Here is a 13,972-nt window from a genome sequence, read left to right as displayed (position 1 = left end):
CAGAAGGTTCACAGTTCAGAGCTTTTTGCGCCAAGTTTGTACAACTTCAGAAAGCGGTAAGTGGATATAAAGCCATTAAATATTACTTTTACCCAAGAATGAATAATTAAATTTTTGTAGTAGTACGCAAGTGTAGGTATGTTGAATTCGATTGTACTCAGAGGTAGGAAAAAGTATCTGCGACTGGTGAATCAGTGGGAAGATGGTATGTACATATAAGTAGGCTAATTATAAGTACATTTACTCAAGTACTGTACTTAAGTACAATTCTAAGATACTTGTACTTTAGTTCAGTATTTTTATTTCATGGCACATCTAATTCGACTAGATTTCAGGGACAAATATTGAATTTCAATGGTAGTGGGATAAGTCTTTTTTTAAAACACATATACTGTATAGACTAAGGCTGGGCAATATATCGACTTTTTACGATATGTCGATATGTTTTCATACGGGATATATGATGAGACAATATCGTTTATATCGATATAGTTAAAGTTGCTTTAAAATTATACTCGTAGAGCCGCTAATCCGCCTGTTTCTCCTCACCCTGTCCGTCTCTTGCAAAACTGTGCCTGCCCCTCTCCCCTCTCCGAACACAATCCACCCCTCCTCTCAAAAAGTAAGGCCATTTGAACACTAAACATATCTTCTTACAAATTATTATTGTTGTTAATGATTGCGTAACAGGCCTATGTTGTGTGAGGATTCAAGGTGGCAAAATGGAAGACATTTTCATATAGAAAACTTTAAGTGAGAGCCAACCAGGAGGTTAAAAAAATATATAAGAACGGATTTTATTTTGAAATTGCACTGCGTTGAAATAGTAATTATATCGCACTGACAAATGAGTCTAAGGCTGCGTTCACACTGCCATGTTGAAGTAACTCAAATCGGATTTTTTGCCTTAATGTGACACAGATCTGGGGTGAGTTTCCCGAAGCCTTCTTAACACTACAGTACGTCGTTCGTTAGTTATATCTTTTAACACAGAACTTAAGAACGACGTAGCGTTAAGAACGCTTCGGGAAACTCACCCCTGATCTTTTCAGGGCTGTGTGGACACGCAAATGAAACTATTTGGGGAAATGAATCTGTTCAAACTAAAATGGAAGGAACCTATCGTAATATAGTAGTATTTGAAATAATTGCCACGTGGCTACAATGCCAAAGAAAAATAAAGAGCCTGAAGTCAAAGTTTAAAGAGGCAAAAGACTCGAATTAGCTCAGCGGTCACGGCCGCACAACGTGCCAATTTTACGACCAGCTTTTTACCCGTGTAAAAAGTCGTGTAAAAACGTATCAATGTGCGCATGCGTGACGTTTCGGAGGACTGATGCGTTCATGATACAGTTCACATGTACTTATGAATGTGAACCGTCAAGATAGACAAATCCGATCTGAGCAAAAAATCGGAATTGAACAATGTGGCTGGCAGTGTGAATGTAGCCTTAAACTCTGTTTTATGAGGTGGTCCATGAAACATAACTGAATTATGTCTCATGGGATACTTACAGAAAATATAGTTATTACCAATAACTATACCAATACCAGCTTTGCAGCATATAAAGTCATTTTGAATTCATTCAGCCTATAACAGAATATTAAAAATTATAAACAAATTGTGTGGAGGATAATGAGATCAACTTAAGATATTATTATATATGCATTAAAGGCAGAGAAATTAGTATGATCGAGACATAGGAAAGAAGTTGGGATGAGAATGGAATAAGTTCATAGGGAGCACTCTTGGTTTTCTCTGCCTGAGATCAAAAAGAGACACAAAAGCTGAGAAAATATGAGAATTATTTTAGACCTTGATGAAATCTCATTTGAAACTTAAAAGGAGTCTAATTTGAGATTTTGTGCATCTTTTTGCTCAGGAGAATAAAATGAGAAACAGGAGAAATAAGCCAATGGAAACAGATTTCTGTTATGGAAATCACTTTCAGAATTCTGTTGAGGGAAATATTCAATGGAGTATTACGGATTATTGTTGGATTAAGTACTGAAATATTATTATAAAACTAAGAAGTTGGAGTAAGAAGCTGAAGCATCTGGCTTGTTTTGGTGTATCACTCACTGGGTTAAGACCTTAGGCTGATAGTTGGAAGGTCACTAGCAGACTGGTGCTGTCACTGGACCCTGTCCTTCTGCCCATTCAGAAAACTGCATGTGACTACATGTAGTGTAATTTTGTAATGTTTCCCAATGCATTTTCTGCAGGTACCAAAGAAAATCAATGTGGTGCTGCTGTCTTGTGGCTCCTACAACCCAGTCACAAACATGCACTTGCGCATGTTTGAACTGGCACGTGAGCACCTGCAGATCAAAGGTACTCCGCCTGCTAGCCTTCATACACGGCGCACTGGCCTGTCATAAGCTACTAACAAAATGCTTATGCCAACTTGATTTTTTATATAAAAAGTTGTAATTTTTTGGGAACATTAAGTATGACATACCCAGCCTCTTTGCTGGTTCATAGCGTGTTAACTTTTAGCTCCACAGAGTTTAAATGTGAAACTTACTTTGTTAAAAAGTATGAACCATACTCAACATAGGACACCTGTGCTGTGCTTGGCTTCCCCAGGACATTATGAAGTTGTGAAGGGGATCATATCACCAGTGGGCGATGGCTACAACGAGAAGGGCCTGATCGAGGCCAGCCATCGGGTGGAAATGGCCAAGCTGGCGGTAGAGAACCACAGCTGGATTGAGGTGGACAGCTGGGAAAGCAGGCAGGCCGAATGGCTGGAGACAGTCAAAGTGCTAAAGTGAGCTCGCCCTAAGGGTGAAAGAAGGGCCCCATCTTTCAACTATGAGTCCTTTCCTTTGACTATTACACCCCCTGTTGGCTGAACTGATCTTTAACATCTGCTCCCAGGCATCACCGGCAGGAACTGCTCTCCCAGGAACTAGACTGGCATAACGAAGGACTACACACTCTCCGCTGTGCGCTCCTGAACTGTAGGTCGCTGACGGATAAGACTGCTTTCCTCAACGACCTGACTGTTGCTAAAAATCTGGACATGTTGCTGCTTGTGGAAACATGGCAGAAACCAGAAGATAACTTGCACCTAAATCGACTTACACCTCTGGGTTATAGTTTTCTTTGTAAACCCCGTCTGACGGGCAGGGGTGGTGGTCTAGCCGTGATACACCGTGACTGTGTTAAAACCGCAATTGTTGAGTTTCATGGGATTACATCCTTTGAATATCTGGCTTGTAAAATTGCTGGAAAGGCTCCGTTGCACGTCATATTAATCTACAGACCTCCGAAGCCTCACCCTAATTTTTTCCTTGATCTCAATGAGATGCTTAGTCTTGTTTGTGGCATGTCTACCGCTGTGATTTTGCTTGGTGATTTTAATATTCATGTGGATACTGACTGTCCATCGGCTAGTGAGCTGTGTTCAGTACTGAATTCTTTCAGTTTTGTGCAGCATATTGATTTTCCAACGCATGATAAGGGACATACCTTGGATCTTGTTTGTTCCACCGGTGTACAGAATGTATGTACATGTCAGGGTCGGCCCCTGCTGTGCTCCTTCCGTGTCCCTTCCCCGTTTGACCAGCAGGCATTGCTGGTCATCCCGTCCTTCATGTTTTGTCTTTGAGTTTCCCCTGTTACCTGTCTGGTCTTGTGGCTCAATGTGTTGAGCATGTGGTTGTCTGTATACCCTTCTGTTCTGAGTATCCTTCTGTCGTGTGTTTGAATCCCACCTCCTATTTTGGTATTTTGGCTCCCTAGTGTTTCATTTGAGTTCCTTTAGTTCTTATGTCTGATTTTGTAGTTGGTTTTGGTTATGTTCCTTGTGCCCCTGATTGTGTGCCCCATGTTTAATTCCAGTGTTTAGTTTCCGTTTCCTTGGTCAGTTCCTAGTTTCCCTGTTTTCAGTTCCTTTTGAGTTTATTGGTTTCACCTGTGCCCTGTTTCCTTGGTTTTGTTAATTAGCCTCACCTGTCCTCTGTTAGTCTCGTTACCCTTGTAGTATATTAGTTCCTGCCTTTTGTTCTGTTCCCCGTTGGTTCGTCGCGTCGTGTCTATGTGTATGATTATCGTTGGTTGATGGTTTTGATATTTTCAGTGTTCTGTGTGTATTCGGTTTTTGTTATTTAGTCTTGTTTATTCCCCTTTCTGTTTTTGACCCCTTGTGGTCTTTTTGGTTTAGTTGTGTTTATAGTGTTTTCAGTTTTGTTTAATAAACCCTGTTTTGTTTGCTGGAGCCGCAAGTGGGTCGTCCGCCCCTTCTTTGTGCACCATGCCTCGTTCCCGTTCCCGTGCCGTCCAGAACCATGACGGTACATCTGGTTCATTCGTTGGAATCTCAGATCACAAGCTGGTGGAATTTAGTTTCAGTTATCCACTGCCAAGTGAATTATCCATGTCTATGTCTGTCGATGCTTCCTGTCTTCGTGACGGGCCGCGGTTGATGCTTCTCTGTGGTGCTGACATGCTGAACTCCTTTGTGGTGCCGGGGCTGTGGAAGCCCGAGCACATCGAGGAGATCATCAAAAACTTTGGACTGGTGTGCCTCACCGACGATGGATCCGACCTGGAGGCCATTATTCAGGGCTCCGACGACCTCTGGCCACATTTCCACAACATCCACATGGTGTGCGAGTCGACGGTCAAGGAGTCGAGCGCAGACATCCCCCGCATGCTGCAGTGTGGTCAGACTGTGCAGAACCTGCTGCCTCAACCGGTCCTCAGCTACATCCGGCAGCATGGACGACCAACAGCACCTCCCTCACCAAGAAAGCCTAGCAGAGACAACACTTCCTGCGGCGGCTGAAATGAGCGAGCCTTCCCCTCCCATCCTCACTACGTTCTATAGAAGCACCATTGAGAGCGTTCTAACCAGCTGCATCACCGTCTGATACAGAAACGGCAACGTTTCCGATCGCAAGTACCTGCAGAGGATAGTTAGAAGAGCTGAGAATATCATCGGGGTGCCACTGCCCTCACTACAAGACACATTCACCACAAGGACAGTTCGAAAAGCCTGCAGCATTGTGCAGGACTCCTCACACCCTCACATGAACCGTTTACCCTGCTGCCATCCAGGAGGAGAATCTGCAGCATCACAGCCAGGCTGCACGACAGTTTTTATCCTCAGGCTGTCAGGCTTCTCAACACCATGCTACCCCCCAGGGTCCTCCAATCTACCTCAACCCTCTCGTAACCCACCTGACCTACACTGTTTTCCTATTTTTTTTTTTTTTAAATTTACATTTTAAACTGACCCTGCTGCTACATATATGCCCTCTGATATTATACTTATACGTTGTTATACTGTATTTTCACATGTATCGTACTGTATTTATACTGTATTTGCACATAGATATATTTTATTCATACCGTACTTGCACAAAAAATCATTTTGCACAAACAATCTTACTTTGCACTTTGCTTCTGCGCCAGAAAGCTGTTAGCGTTTACTGCACTTTACTTAAAATGCTTCTCAGTTCATTTGCACTCTTCTTGTCTTGCACAGAATCTCTACTGTATATATTCCGTATACTTGTATACGGAAAGATGACAATAAAGTTCAGTTTGACTTTGACAGTTTTGGTTATTGCTTTTCTGATTTTTGCTTTTGCCCTTTTGTACTTTTGCTTTGGTTTGATTGTATTTCTGGTTTTTGATCTCCTGCCTGTTTACTGGATTACTCTTTTGCTCGCCCCCTCGGACACTGTGTTTTCAGACTGTGTGTATGTTTGCGTGTATGAGTGGACCGGTGTGTACAGAGTGGCTGCCATTTTTTTTTCTTGTGAAGCACAAAAATGGCCACAAATCAGTAGGACTGGTGTGGATCCCTTGTTACGTGACCCACTTAGTGGCGACACATTTAGGGTTATATTCCATAAGACCTGGTTACTAGTGACATCCAATATTAGGTCTATTAAACACTGCAGCTACACAGAAACAGCCAGGCGACAGCTAAATGTGCAAGAAGACTCCATTCTGGAACCCGAAGTCAGAAAATTACATTTCAGGGAAAAGTAGTTCAACTCGTCATACTCACCGAGTGAAACCATATAGGCATCAAAATTAACATTAATGACCATGTCCCAGGTACCACTGATGTTAACGGACATATTGATGGATATTGCTGGTTGCTGAATTACCCACACAAACTTACTCAGATCACCTCGGTGAAAACGATATTACGAATCTCACATACAAAAACATTTAAAATAGGGTCAAACGAGGTCGCAGTCGACTTTTTTTTTTTTATGGACAACAGGTGAACTTCGAAGTAGTTCCATTACAACTTAATTGTGAGCTTTCGTGCACTACTACTTAATTATAATTGCTACTTAATTAGCCTACTAGTAATTAATAAACCAAGTCAAATAGTCTCAAAATAGGTTGCATGCATTTTACCTGTACGTCTGTATAATAATAGGATGAGTTAAGCAAAAGTGGGACATTTAAGCTTTGCCCTATGCTACTTTAAAGAAATCAACAACTTAAGAAAGCAAACAGTGTATGATGCTACAATGGGGCTTGGTCTTCACCAACTGTCTTCATTTGTGTGAGATGTTTATGATGGATGTTCTCAGAATTTCAATGTGTAGCGCGACCGCACGGCAAGTGGACCGACAAACAAAATAACTCTTTCGAAAGATAAGGCTCTAGAAGCATATAATGGGTTATATTGTTTAAGATGTTGGTTTTTAGTAAAAGACAGCTGGAAATAGTCTTTAAAAAATAAAGCACATTCTTCAAAAAAATATATATTAATTTTTGTCGGCAAAATATACCAAGCAATGTTTCAAGGGGATTTAAAGACAATGATTTTATTTATGGTTTGGTCAATATTGCTTTGTGCAATTAAAGAATATGTTGCCTCTATATAAAAACACCACTGTCCCACTTTACCTAAACAAGCTCATCAAGAAATGGGAAGCGCCCCTTTATGTTTTATCCCATTTAACTCTTAAATATTGATTATAGATTGTCTAAATGTCCACACAAATGGTTTTCAAGACATTTTTCTAAATCATTTGCCGAAAAGTGTCCCACTTTTGCATAGTTCACCCTACTCAAAGAATCTGTTTAAAGCATTAACTGTAGAATAGGTGGTCTTTTTGGACCATAAAACAAAGTGGATGCGTGACACTCAACTGCGATGCTGATTCTGAGCAAAAGAGGCACACTGACGGCGAGATGAAAACACATTTCGGTGCTGGGCGGATTGAGGCACCGATGGAGCAGAGACACTGAGACTTGCTTGCCAGAGAAGACACGCACTTTATTGCCCGTCCTGAGACGGTCTATAACAGACACCCAAGGAGCACTAAAGCAGAAATGCAAATGGGAAACACAAGGTGGTCAGACGCCGAATGTACTGAAATAATCCAAAGACTGGAAACACAATAATGCTTATATTAACCAAACAAGACTTTTAGCTGACAATTTGAGGAATGGACAGGAAAAAATACTCTTTAAACAAATTCTATATAATGATGACTATTTTCTTTTTCTATTTTCTATGGTGCTTTAAAAAATGCCTCATACATTTCAGTGCATGATGAAGCATTCTTTCTGAAAACTTGTTTGCAGACTTGATCTTCACAGAACAGTTCCTGGAAAGGAAAAAGACAGATCTATTCATATATGTGACACAGCTGTTCGAAGTGTTAATCTGAGTTTCAGGAAAAAAAAATAAGAGAAAACTACTAAAAGTTATATTCAATTCATTTGAAATATGATATACATACCTGTTGCTGTCTAGTAAAAATACAACACATGTGGCTCTGAAGGCCATGCCTACATTAATGTTCCCTTCATCACTGAAAAAACATCATAATATATCTGAGTCAGTACTTAAACCCAGCAAACAAATATTCTTCACCTGCATTCATGGCCAACCTACAGTGTAATACAGGGGAATACATTTGTAAATCACCTATCCATTTTCAATCACTCATTCTGGACAGGGTTGTGATGGGGAAACTCTACACACATGTTGTGGAGCCAAGATTCAAACTGTTCCTGAAGGTGTGAAACGACAGTGCTATCCACTGAATAATGTTTTAAAAAAATATCTCTGCAATAGTAATTGTGTGCTTGTTGGTTAAATCTGATACATTTAAATTAGCAGAAATGCTGCTTTCAGTATTGCTTTATTGCATTACTAATGGCATTACAAAGACTGTTGCTGTTACCAGGTGAAGTCTATCATCCTGGATCCAGTGGGCCCAGCCACGGTTCATCTTCTCACCCATTTGTATGCAAACCAGCGTGTTACTCTCCCATCTTACCACTGACTGCGAGGATGGACAGGAACAGGTCAGCAAATGATCATGTGCTTTGCCTGCATCATGGCGACTGCATTGATGAGTGCCGGACGAAGCCCGAGCAAAGCTATTAGTTACCGTTTAGGCAAGAAGCAGCAAACAGCATATCTAAGGCACCTGTGATTTCAACCAAGGAGACCTTAATAGATAGTTGACAAGTGTTTATTTGTTGAACAAATTTAAATGAGCATGTGAACAGTGATTTGGCGAAGCCCGTCTCTTGATCGTTGGTTCCATCGACTCAGAAGCTGACAGATCTGGCCGGGCGACCAGGCAGGAGGCGAAGGAGGTGGAGGGGAGGAGGCGGGAGAACGAATAGCTGTAAAGGAGTTAAAGAAGTGGGTTAGATTTACTCTTTATATAAAACCTGGACCGCTGTGATTGGACATGCTGGCGTTCATTAGGTCTCCTTGTTTGAACTTCCGCATTCACTTTCATGGCTTTAGCTCTTAATCAGAAGGTGTGGATAGCATTACAGTACAAACAATTCTGAAATAAATCGTGTCTGTTGGCTGCTCTCTCCCATACCTTGCAATGCCTTTCATCCAGTCCCTTGGTGAACTCCTCAAACTCCTCATTCAGCCTGAAGCAGAAGGAATAGTCCCTCAGGTGGCTGAGGGTCTTCACCACATAGACGTCCCCGTGCTGCTCCGCCACCTTCCTGTGCTTCACTTTGAGCTTTGAGGGCTACCTTACGCAGCACTGCCCTGATATCTGAAGGAGCAGAAGTGGTGAAGCACATTAATCCCCCACAGTGTGGCTGCCTGTGGATCTCAGCAACGCTTCCTCCCCGACTCCTTAGATGCAGAAAACACGACAGTGATGAACCTGTGATTAAAGGCCTTTTCTCAAGACTTATTCATCTGCACAAAAGGGTGAAGAGCAGGTCATTTGGAATAACAATCTCTGCTGAAGAGCTGTAATAATTTTAAAAGTGCTAGATGCATCAGCTGCTGCCCGGAGCACAAAACCTGGATCCCTGAGCAACGGAAAAAAGTAATATGGTCTAATGAGTAACTTCATTTTTCCTACATCCAGACAGGTTTGCCTTTGTCATTTATTTTCATATCAAGTAACTGGAAGCATTTCTTATTGAGTAACGGCACAGTTTAATAACACATTTTCAGATCTCCCATGAAATATTACTATAGCTAACCCATGTAGCTATAGTAATAAAAAAGTTACAATTCATAAGTAAACACTCAGAAATACTTTCATTATATTCTCCATCCCCAGTATTCCTAATGGTTGGAAATCTACTACATTACTATGCAATGTAATACTATGTAAGTAAAAATTTAAAAAACTGTATGCAAGTTGATACATTGTTTTTTATTCTGTGGAAAGATTGTTCTGCTTACCATATTTAGCAATGAATTATAAACATTTTTTTTTCTCAAAGATATTTTTATTGATTTTAAACCTGAGAAAGACACCAGCAACAAAACAAAAAGCACACACGTTATTTCAAAAGACCTCACTAAATATGACCTCACTAAATTTGACCTCACTAAATATGACCTCACTAAATAAGTCAATTCTGAAAGGGTTGCATGAAGAAACCAGATAACATTGCAGTAGAGTATTATAGAAAAAAAAGATAATTTAGACATATTCAAAAAACAGTAATGATAACAAGGTGTGCAACTCTAAACCCAAAAACCTTACCACATAATAACCCCATCCTCTTGCCAGATTGACTAATTAAAAAGAACACGACGACAATATTGTTTCTGGAACCTTACTGGGTATTACTAATTGACGGAGTCTGAGACCGAAGACTTGAAAAATACTCCAGGAAGGGCCCCCATACCTTCTGACATTCTTTACTGGTATCACTAATCGAGTAGCGTATCTTTTCGAGGCTTAAACAGGACATAAGGTCCCTCATCCATTGAGCATGGGTGGGTGGAGCAGCACCTTTCCATCTGAGTAAGACTGCACGTCTGGCTAGAAGGGAAGCAAAGGATAGTGTCCGGCGTTTCACCGGGGTCAGACAAGTATCAGCATCACTGAGGCCAAAGAGCGCGATCAAAGGGTCGGGGTGTATAGGCTGTTTGAGGACTAAGGACAGGGTTTGAAATATCCCCCTCCAGTATTCTTCAAGACTAGGACACGACCAGTACATGTGAATAAGCGAAGCATCCTCATTTCCACACTTGTCACAGCGGGGATCCACATTCGGGTAAATACGCGATAGTTTGACTTTGGACATTTGAACTCTGTGCACAACTTTAAACTGTAAAAGACAATGGCGGGCACATAAAGATGTTGAATTAACCAACTTAAATATTGAGTCCCAAGTGTCCTCACTCAATGACACGTTAAAATCCTGTTCCCAAGCAGTTTTGATTCTATTAATAGAGGGACATTTCATACCAGCCAGTTTGTCATAAATAACGGATATTAACCCTTTGCGCGTTGGTTGCAAAGTAAGAAACATATCAGCTGCATTCATAACTGGTGACTCAGGGAAAGTCCGAATTAGAGATTTGAGAAAGTGTCTAATCTGCAGATATCTAAAAAAATGAGTATTTGGGAGATCAAATCTATCAGAAAGTTGAGTAAAAGATGCGAAGCTATTGTTGAAAAACAAATCATTAAAACACACAATTCCCTTTCTATGCCAATCATAAAATACAGGGTCGGATAAGGAGGGCTGAAAAAGATGATTTGATAAAATTGGACTCAAAAGAGAAAAACCAGTTAAATTGAAGTGTTTTCTCATCTGAGCCCATACTCTCACAGTATGCCAGACAACCGGATTATCAATTGACTTGTTTCGGGCTAAAGGAAGTGAGGATCCAAGAAGTGCCAAAACAGAAGATTCTTTAGCTGAATTCAATTCCAATGACACCCAGGATGGAGAATTATCTGTTTTGGGAATAGAAGCAAAACGCAATACAGCGTATATTAGCTGCCCAATAGTAATAATGGAAATTAGGCAAAGCCAGGCCTGCATAACGCCTAGATTTCTGGAGATGAGCTTTATTCAAACGGGGATGCCTTCCTCTCCATATATAAGAGGATATATCTGAATAATAATAATAATTGATACTTTATTGATCCCCGTGGGGAAATTGTTTTTACGCCTCCCTCAACTTGCTCTTTTTCATAGAGTAAGTTGTCTGTGAAGGGCAGCCACCTGTTGGAACAGATACAAAAATTTAGGTAGTACGTTCATTTTAACGGAATTAATTCTCCCCACTAAAGATACAGAAAGAGGGGACCATTGTGTCAAGGACTGTTTTGTATGATTCAATAGCGTAAGAAAATTTTCTTTAAAGAGCCATTTGTGCTTCCTTGTAACTGTTATACCCAGGTAAGTAAATTGGTCCTGTGCCATTTTAAATGGGAAATTAGAATATTCAGAAATTGGTGCTCCATCCACAGGGAACAACTCACTTTTGTGCAAGTTCAATTTATATCCTGAAAAACTACCAAATTGAGTAAATATTGAAATCATGGAAGGCAGAGATATTCTCGGGTTTGACACATAAATCAACAAGTCGTCTGCGTACAGGGATACTTTATGCTCAACTCCTCTCCTCCAGATACCTGAAACATCCCCACTGTTGAGGTAGGTGAGCGAGCGAACCGGGAAGCAGGCGAAGCAAGCCGAGAGTGCTGGCAAACGGGGTTTATTCCGGACAACAGGGTAGAGACACCAACAAACATCAATGACGGATCTGGGGTAACAGACTCAGACGCGGACTAAATACAGCAGACAAGCCAAACTAACAAGGAACAGCTGGGCACGATCGGGAAAGCACACGTGGATAATGAGGGGGCGTGGTACACATCAGGAGCGGACGGAGCAGGGCGTGACAGAACCCCCCCCCAAAGGCGCGCACTCCGGGCGCGCCAGAGAGGAGGCGACGGACGAGACGAGACCGGGGAACAGGACCTGAAAGACAAAACCAAAAACCATCAACGAAGAACAGGGAACAAGACCGAAACACAGAACAAGAACAAGGACGAAACAAAAGACAGGACCCGACAAAGAACAGGAAACGCGGACAGGCAGACAGAGAAAGGAGACACAGAGGGGACAGAAAACGGAGGAACAACAGGGCGAGGAGTGAACACAGGAGACACCGAGGGACGAGGAGCAAAGACAGGCGGGACAAAGGGACCAGAAGGGAACGGAGGAGACACAGAGGGACGAGGAGCAGAAACAGGCGGGACGGAGGGAAAGGGAGGAGGAAGCAGGGGAGCCCAAGGGAACCCAGGTGGGCGAGGGAAGGCAGCCGCAGGGGCCGCAGGCGGAAGGGAGGCCGGAGCAGGAGGGGACCACACAGGGGACAAGGAGACAGACGGAGGGACCGACAAAGGAAACGAGGAGGGAGCAGGAGGGAACCCCGGCGCAGGCAGGCAGAAGGGGGAAGCCGCAGCCGGCGGAGGCGCAGCCGGAGCCAGGGAAGGCGCCGTCCGACGCCCAGCCGAAGCGGGGGGGCCCGGAGGCAGCCGACGAGGCGCCGACGGAGGGACCGCAGGCGGGCGACGAGGCACCGGAGGGGGACCCGGAGGCGACAGCCGAGCCGGAGCCGTAGGACCCGCAGGCAGCCACCGAGCCACGGCCAGGGGGCGCACGGGCGAGCCAGGGGGCAGGGCGGGCGGGACCCGGGCCCGACGCCTGTGTCCCCGTCCCCCACGGGAAACGGACAGGCGGGGTCCTGGGGGGTGTCGGCCTTGCTGAGGCAAGGGCGTGGGAGTCAGGGCCTCTAAGGAGGCAACAGGCGGGGCAGTCGGCGCCGCGGGCGTGGCCGCAGGCGGGGCAGCCAGAGCCGCGGACAGGACTGGAGAGCTAGCCTCAGGCGGAGCCGCGGGCAGAGCGGCGGCCTGGACAGGCGAGCAGGGCTGGGCCGACCGGACAGGCGAGCAGGGCTGGGCCGACCGGACAGGCGAGCAGGGCTGGGCCGACCGGACAGGCGAGCAGGGCTGGCCGGACAGGACAGGGGAGACGGGCAGGACCTGCGAGCAGGGCAGGCCGGACAGGACAGGCGAGACGGGCAGGACCGGCGAGCAGGGCTGGCCGGACAGGACAGGCGAGACGGGCAGATCAGGCGAGACGGGCGAGACAGGCAGGCCAAGAGCCGGCAGGACAGGCAGTTCAGGAGCCGGCAGGACGGACGAGACAGGCAGTTCAGGTGCCGGCAGGACAGGCGAGACAGGCAGGTCGAGAGCCGGCAGGACAGGCAAGACAGGCAGGACCGGCGAGCAGGGCTGGCCGGACAGGACAGGCGAGACGGGCAGGACCGGCGAGCAGGGCTGGCCGGACTGGACGGGCAGGTCAGGTGAGACGGGCTTGGGCATGCGGCCAGCAGGGGACGCCTCTGCGGGCACCTCGGGCGTGCGGCCAGCACGGGGCGCCTCTGCGGGCACCTCGGGCGTGCGGCCAGCAAGGGGCGCCTCTGCGGGCACCTCGGGCGTGCGGCCAGCAGGGGGCGCTGCAGGGGGCGCCGCCATCACGCGGCCAGCAGGGGGCGCCGCAGCGGGCGCCGCCATCACGTGGCCAGCAGGGGGCGCCGCGGGTGTGGCTGCTGGCGAGCAGGGCAGGACGGGTAAGTCAGGCAGTTCAGGTGCCGGCAGGACGGGCGCCGCCGTCATGTGGCCAGCAAGGGGCACCTTGGGTGTGCGGCCAGCAGGGGGCGCCTCGTCA

General features: G+C 45.1%; 1 protein-coding gene and 2 long non-coding RNA genes across 4 annotated transcripts; 1 reads left to right on the top strand and 2 right to left on the bottom strand.

Annotated features, from left to right (window-relative positions):
* The first annotated feature begins 7 nt into the window (after positions 1–7).
* On the top strand, positions 8–4,233 carry LOC140582168 (uncharacterized). Of its 2 annotated transcripts, none has more exons than XM_072706202.1 (4): positions 8–56; positions 2,227–2,335; positions 2,591–2,774; positions 2,885–4,233. In XM_072706202.1, the coding sequence occupies exons 2-4, from the start codon at positions 2,287–2,289 to the stop codon at positions 3,615–3,617; spliced, it is 966 nt and encodes a 321-aa protein (XP_072562303.1). In that variant the 5' UTR covers positions 8–56; positions 2,227–2,286; the 3' UTR covers positions 3,618–4,233. The 2 variants fall into 2 exon arrangements, with proteins under 2 accessions (XP_072562303.1, XP_072562302.1); XM_072706201.1 differs by lacking the exon at positions 8–56 and adding an exon at positions 217–622.
* Positions 4,234–7,364: 3,131 nt separating this feature from the next.
* On the bottom strand, positions 7,365–8,227 carry LOC140582186 (uncharacterized). The gene is made up of 3 exons (XR_011985109.1): positions 8,179–8,227; positions 7,732–7,803; positions 7,365–7,596 (listed from the first exon to the last, which is right to left on the bottom strand). It is a non-coding gene; the product is annotated as an uncharacterized lncRNA (long non-coding RNA).
* A 229-nt stretch (positions 8,228–8,456) lies between these two features.
* Positions 8,457–9,198, bottom strand: LOC140582185 (uncharacterized). The gene is made up of 2 exons (XR_011985108.1): positions 8,839–9,198; positions 8,457–8,629 (listed from the first exon to the last, which is right to left on the bottom strand). It is a non-coding gene; the product is annotated as an uncharacterized lncRNA (long non-coding RNA).
* Positions 9,199–13,972: the final 4,774 nt, after the last annotated feature.

The sequence above is a fragment of the Paramormyrops kingsleyae genome, chromosome 24 (genome assembly GCF_048594095.1).
Source record: "Paramormyrops kingsleyae isolate MSU_618 chromosome 24, PKINGS_0.4, whole genome shotgun sequence".
In the NCBI taxonomy this organism is placed as follows: Eukaryota; Metazoa; Chordata; class Actinopteri; order Osteoglossiformes; family Mormyridae; genus Paramormyrops; species Paramormyrops kingsleyae.
The sequence above is the reverse complement of the archived record's forward strand: the minus strand, read 5'-3'. Positions and strand labels throughout refer to the sequence as shown.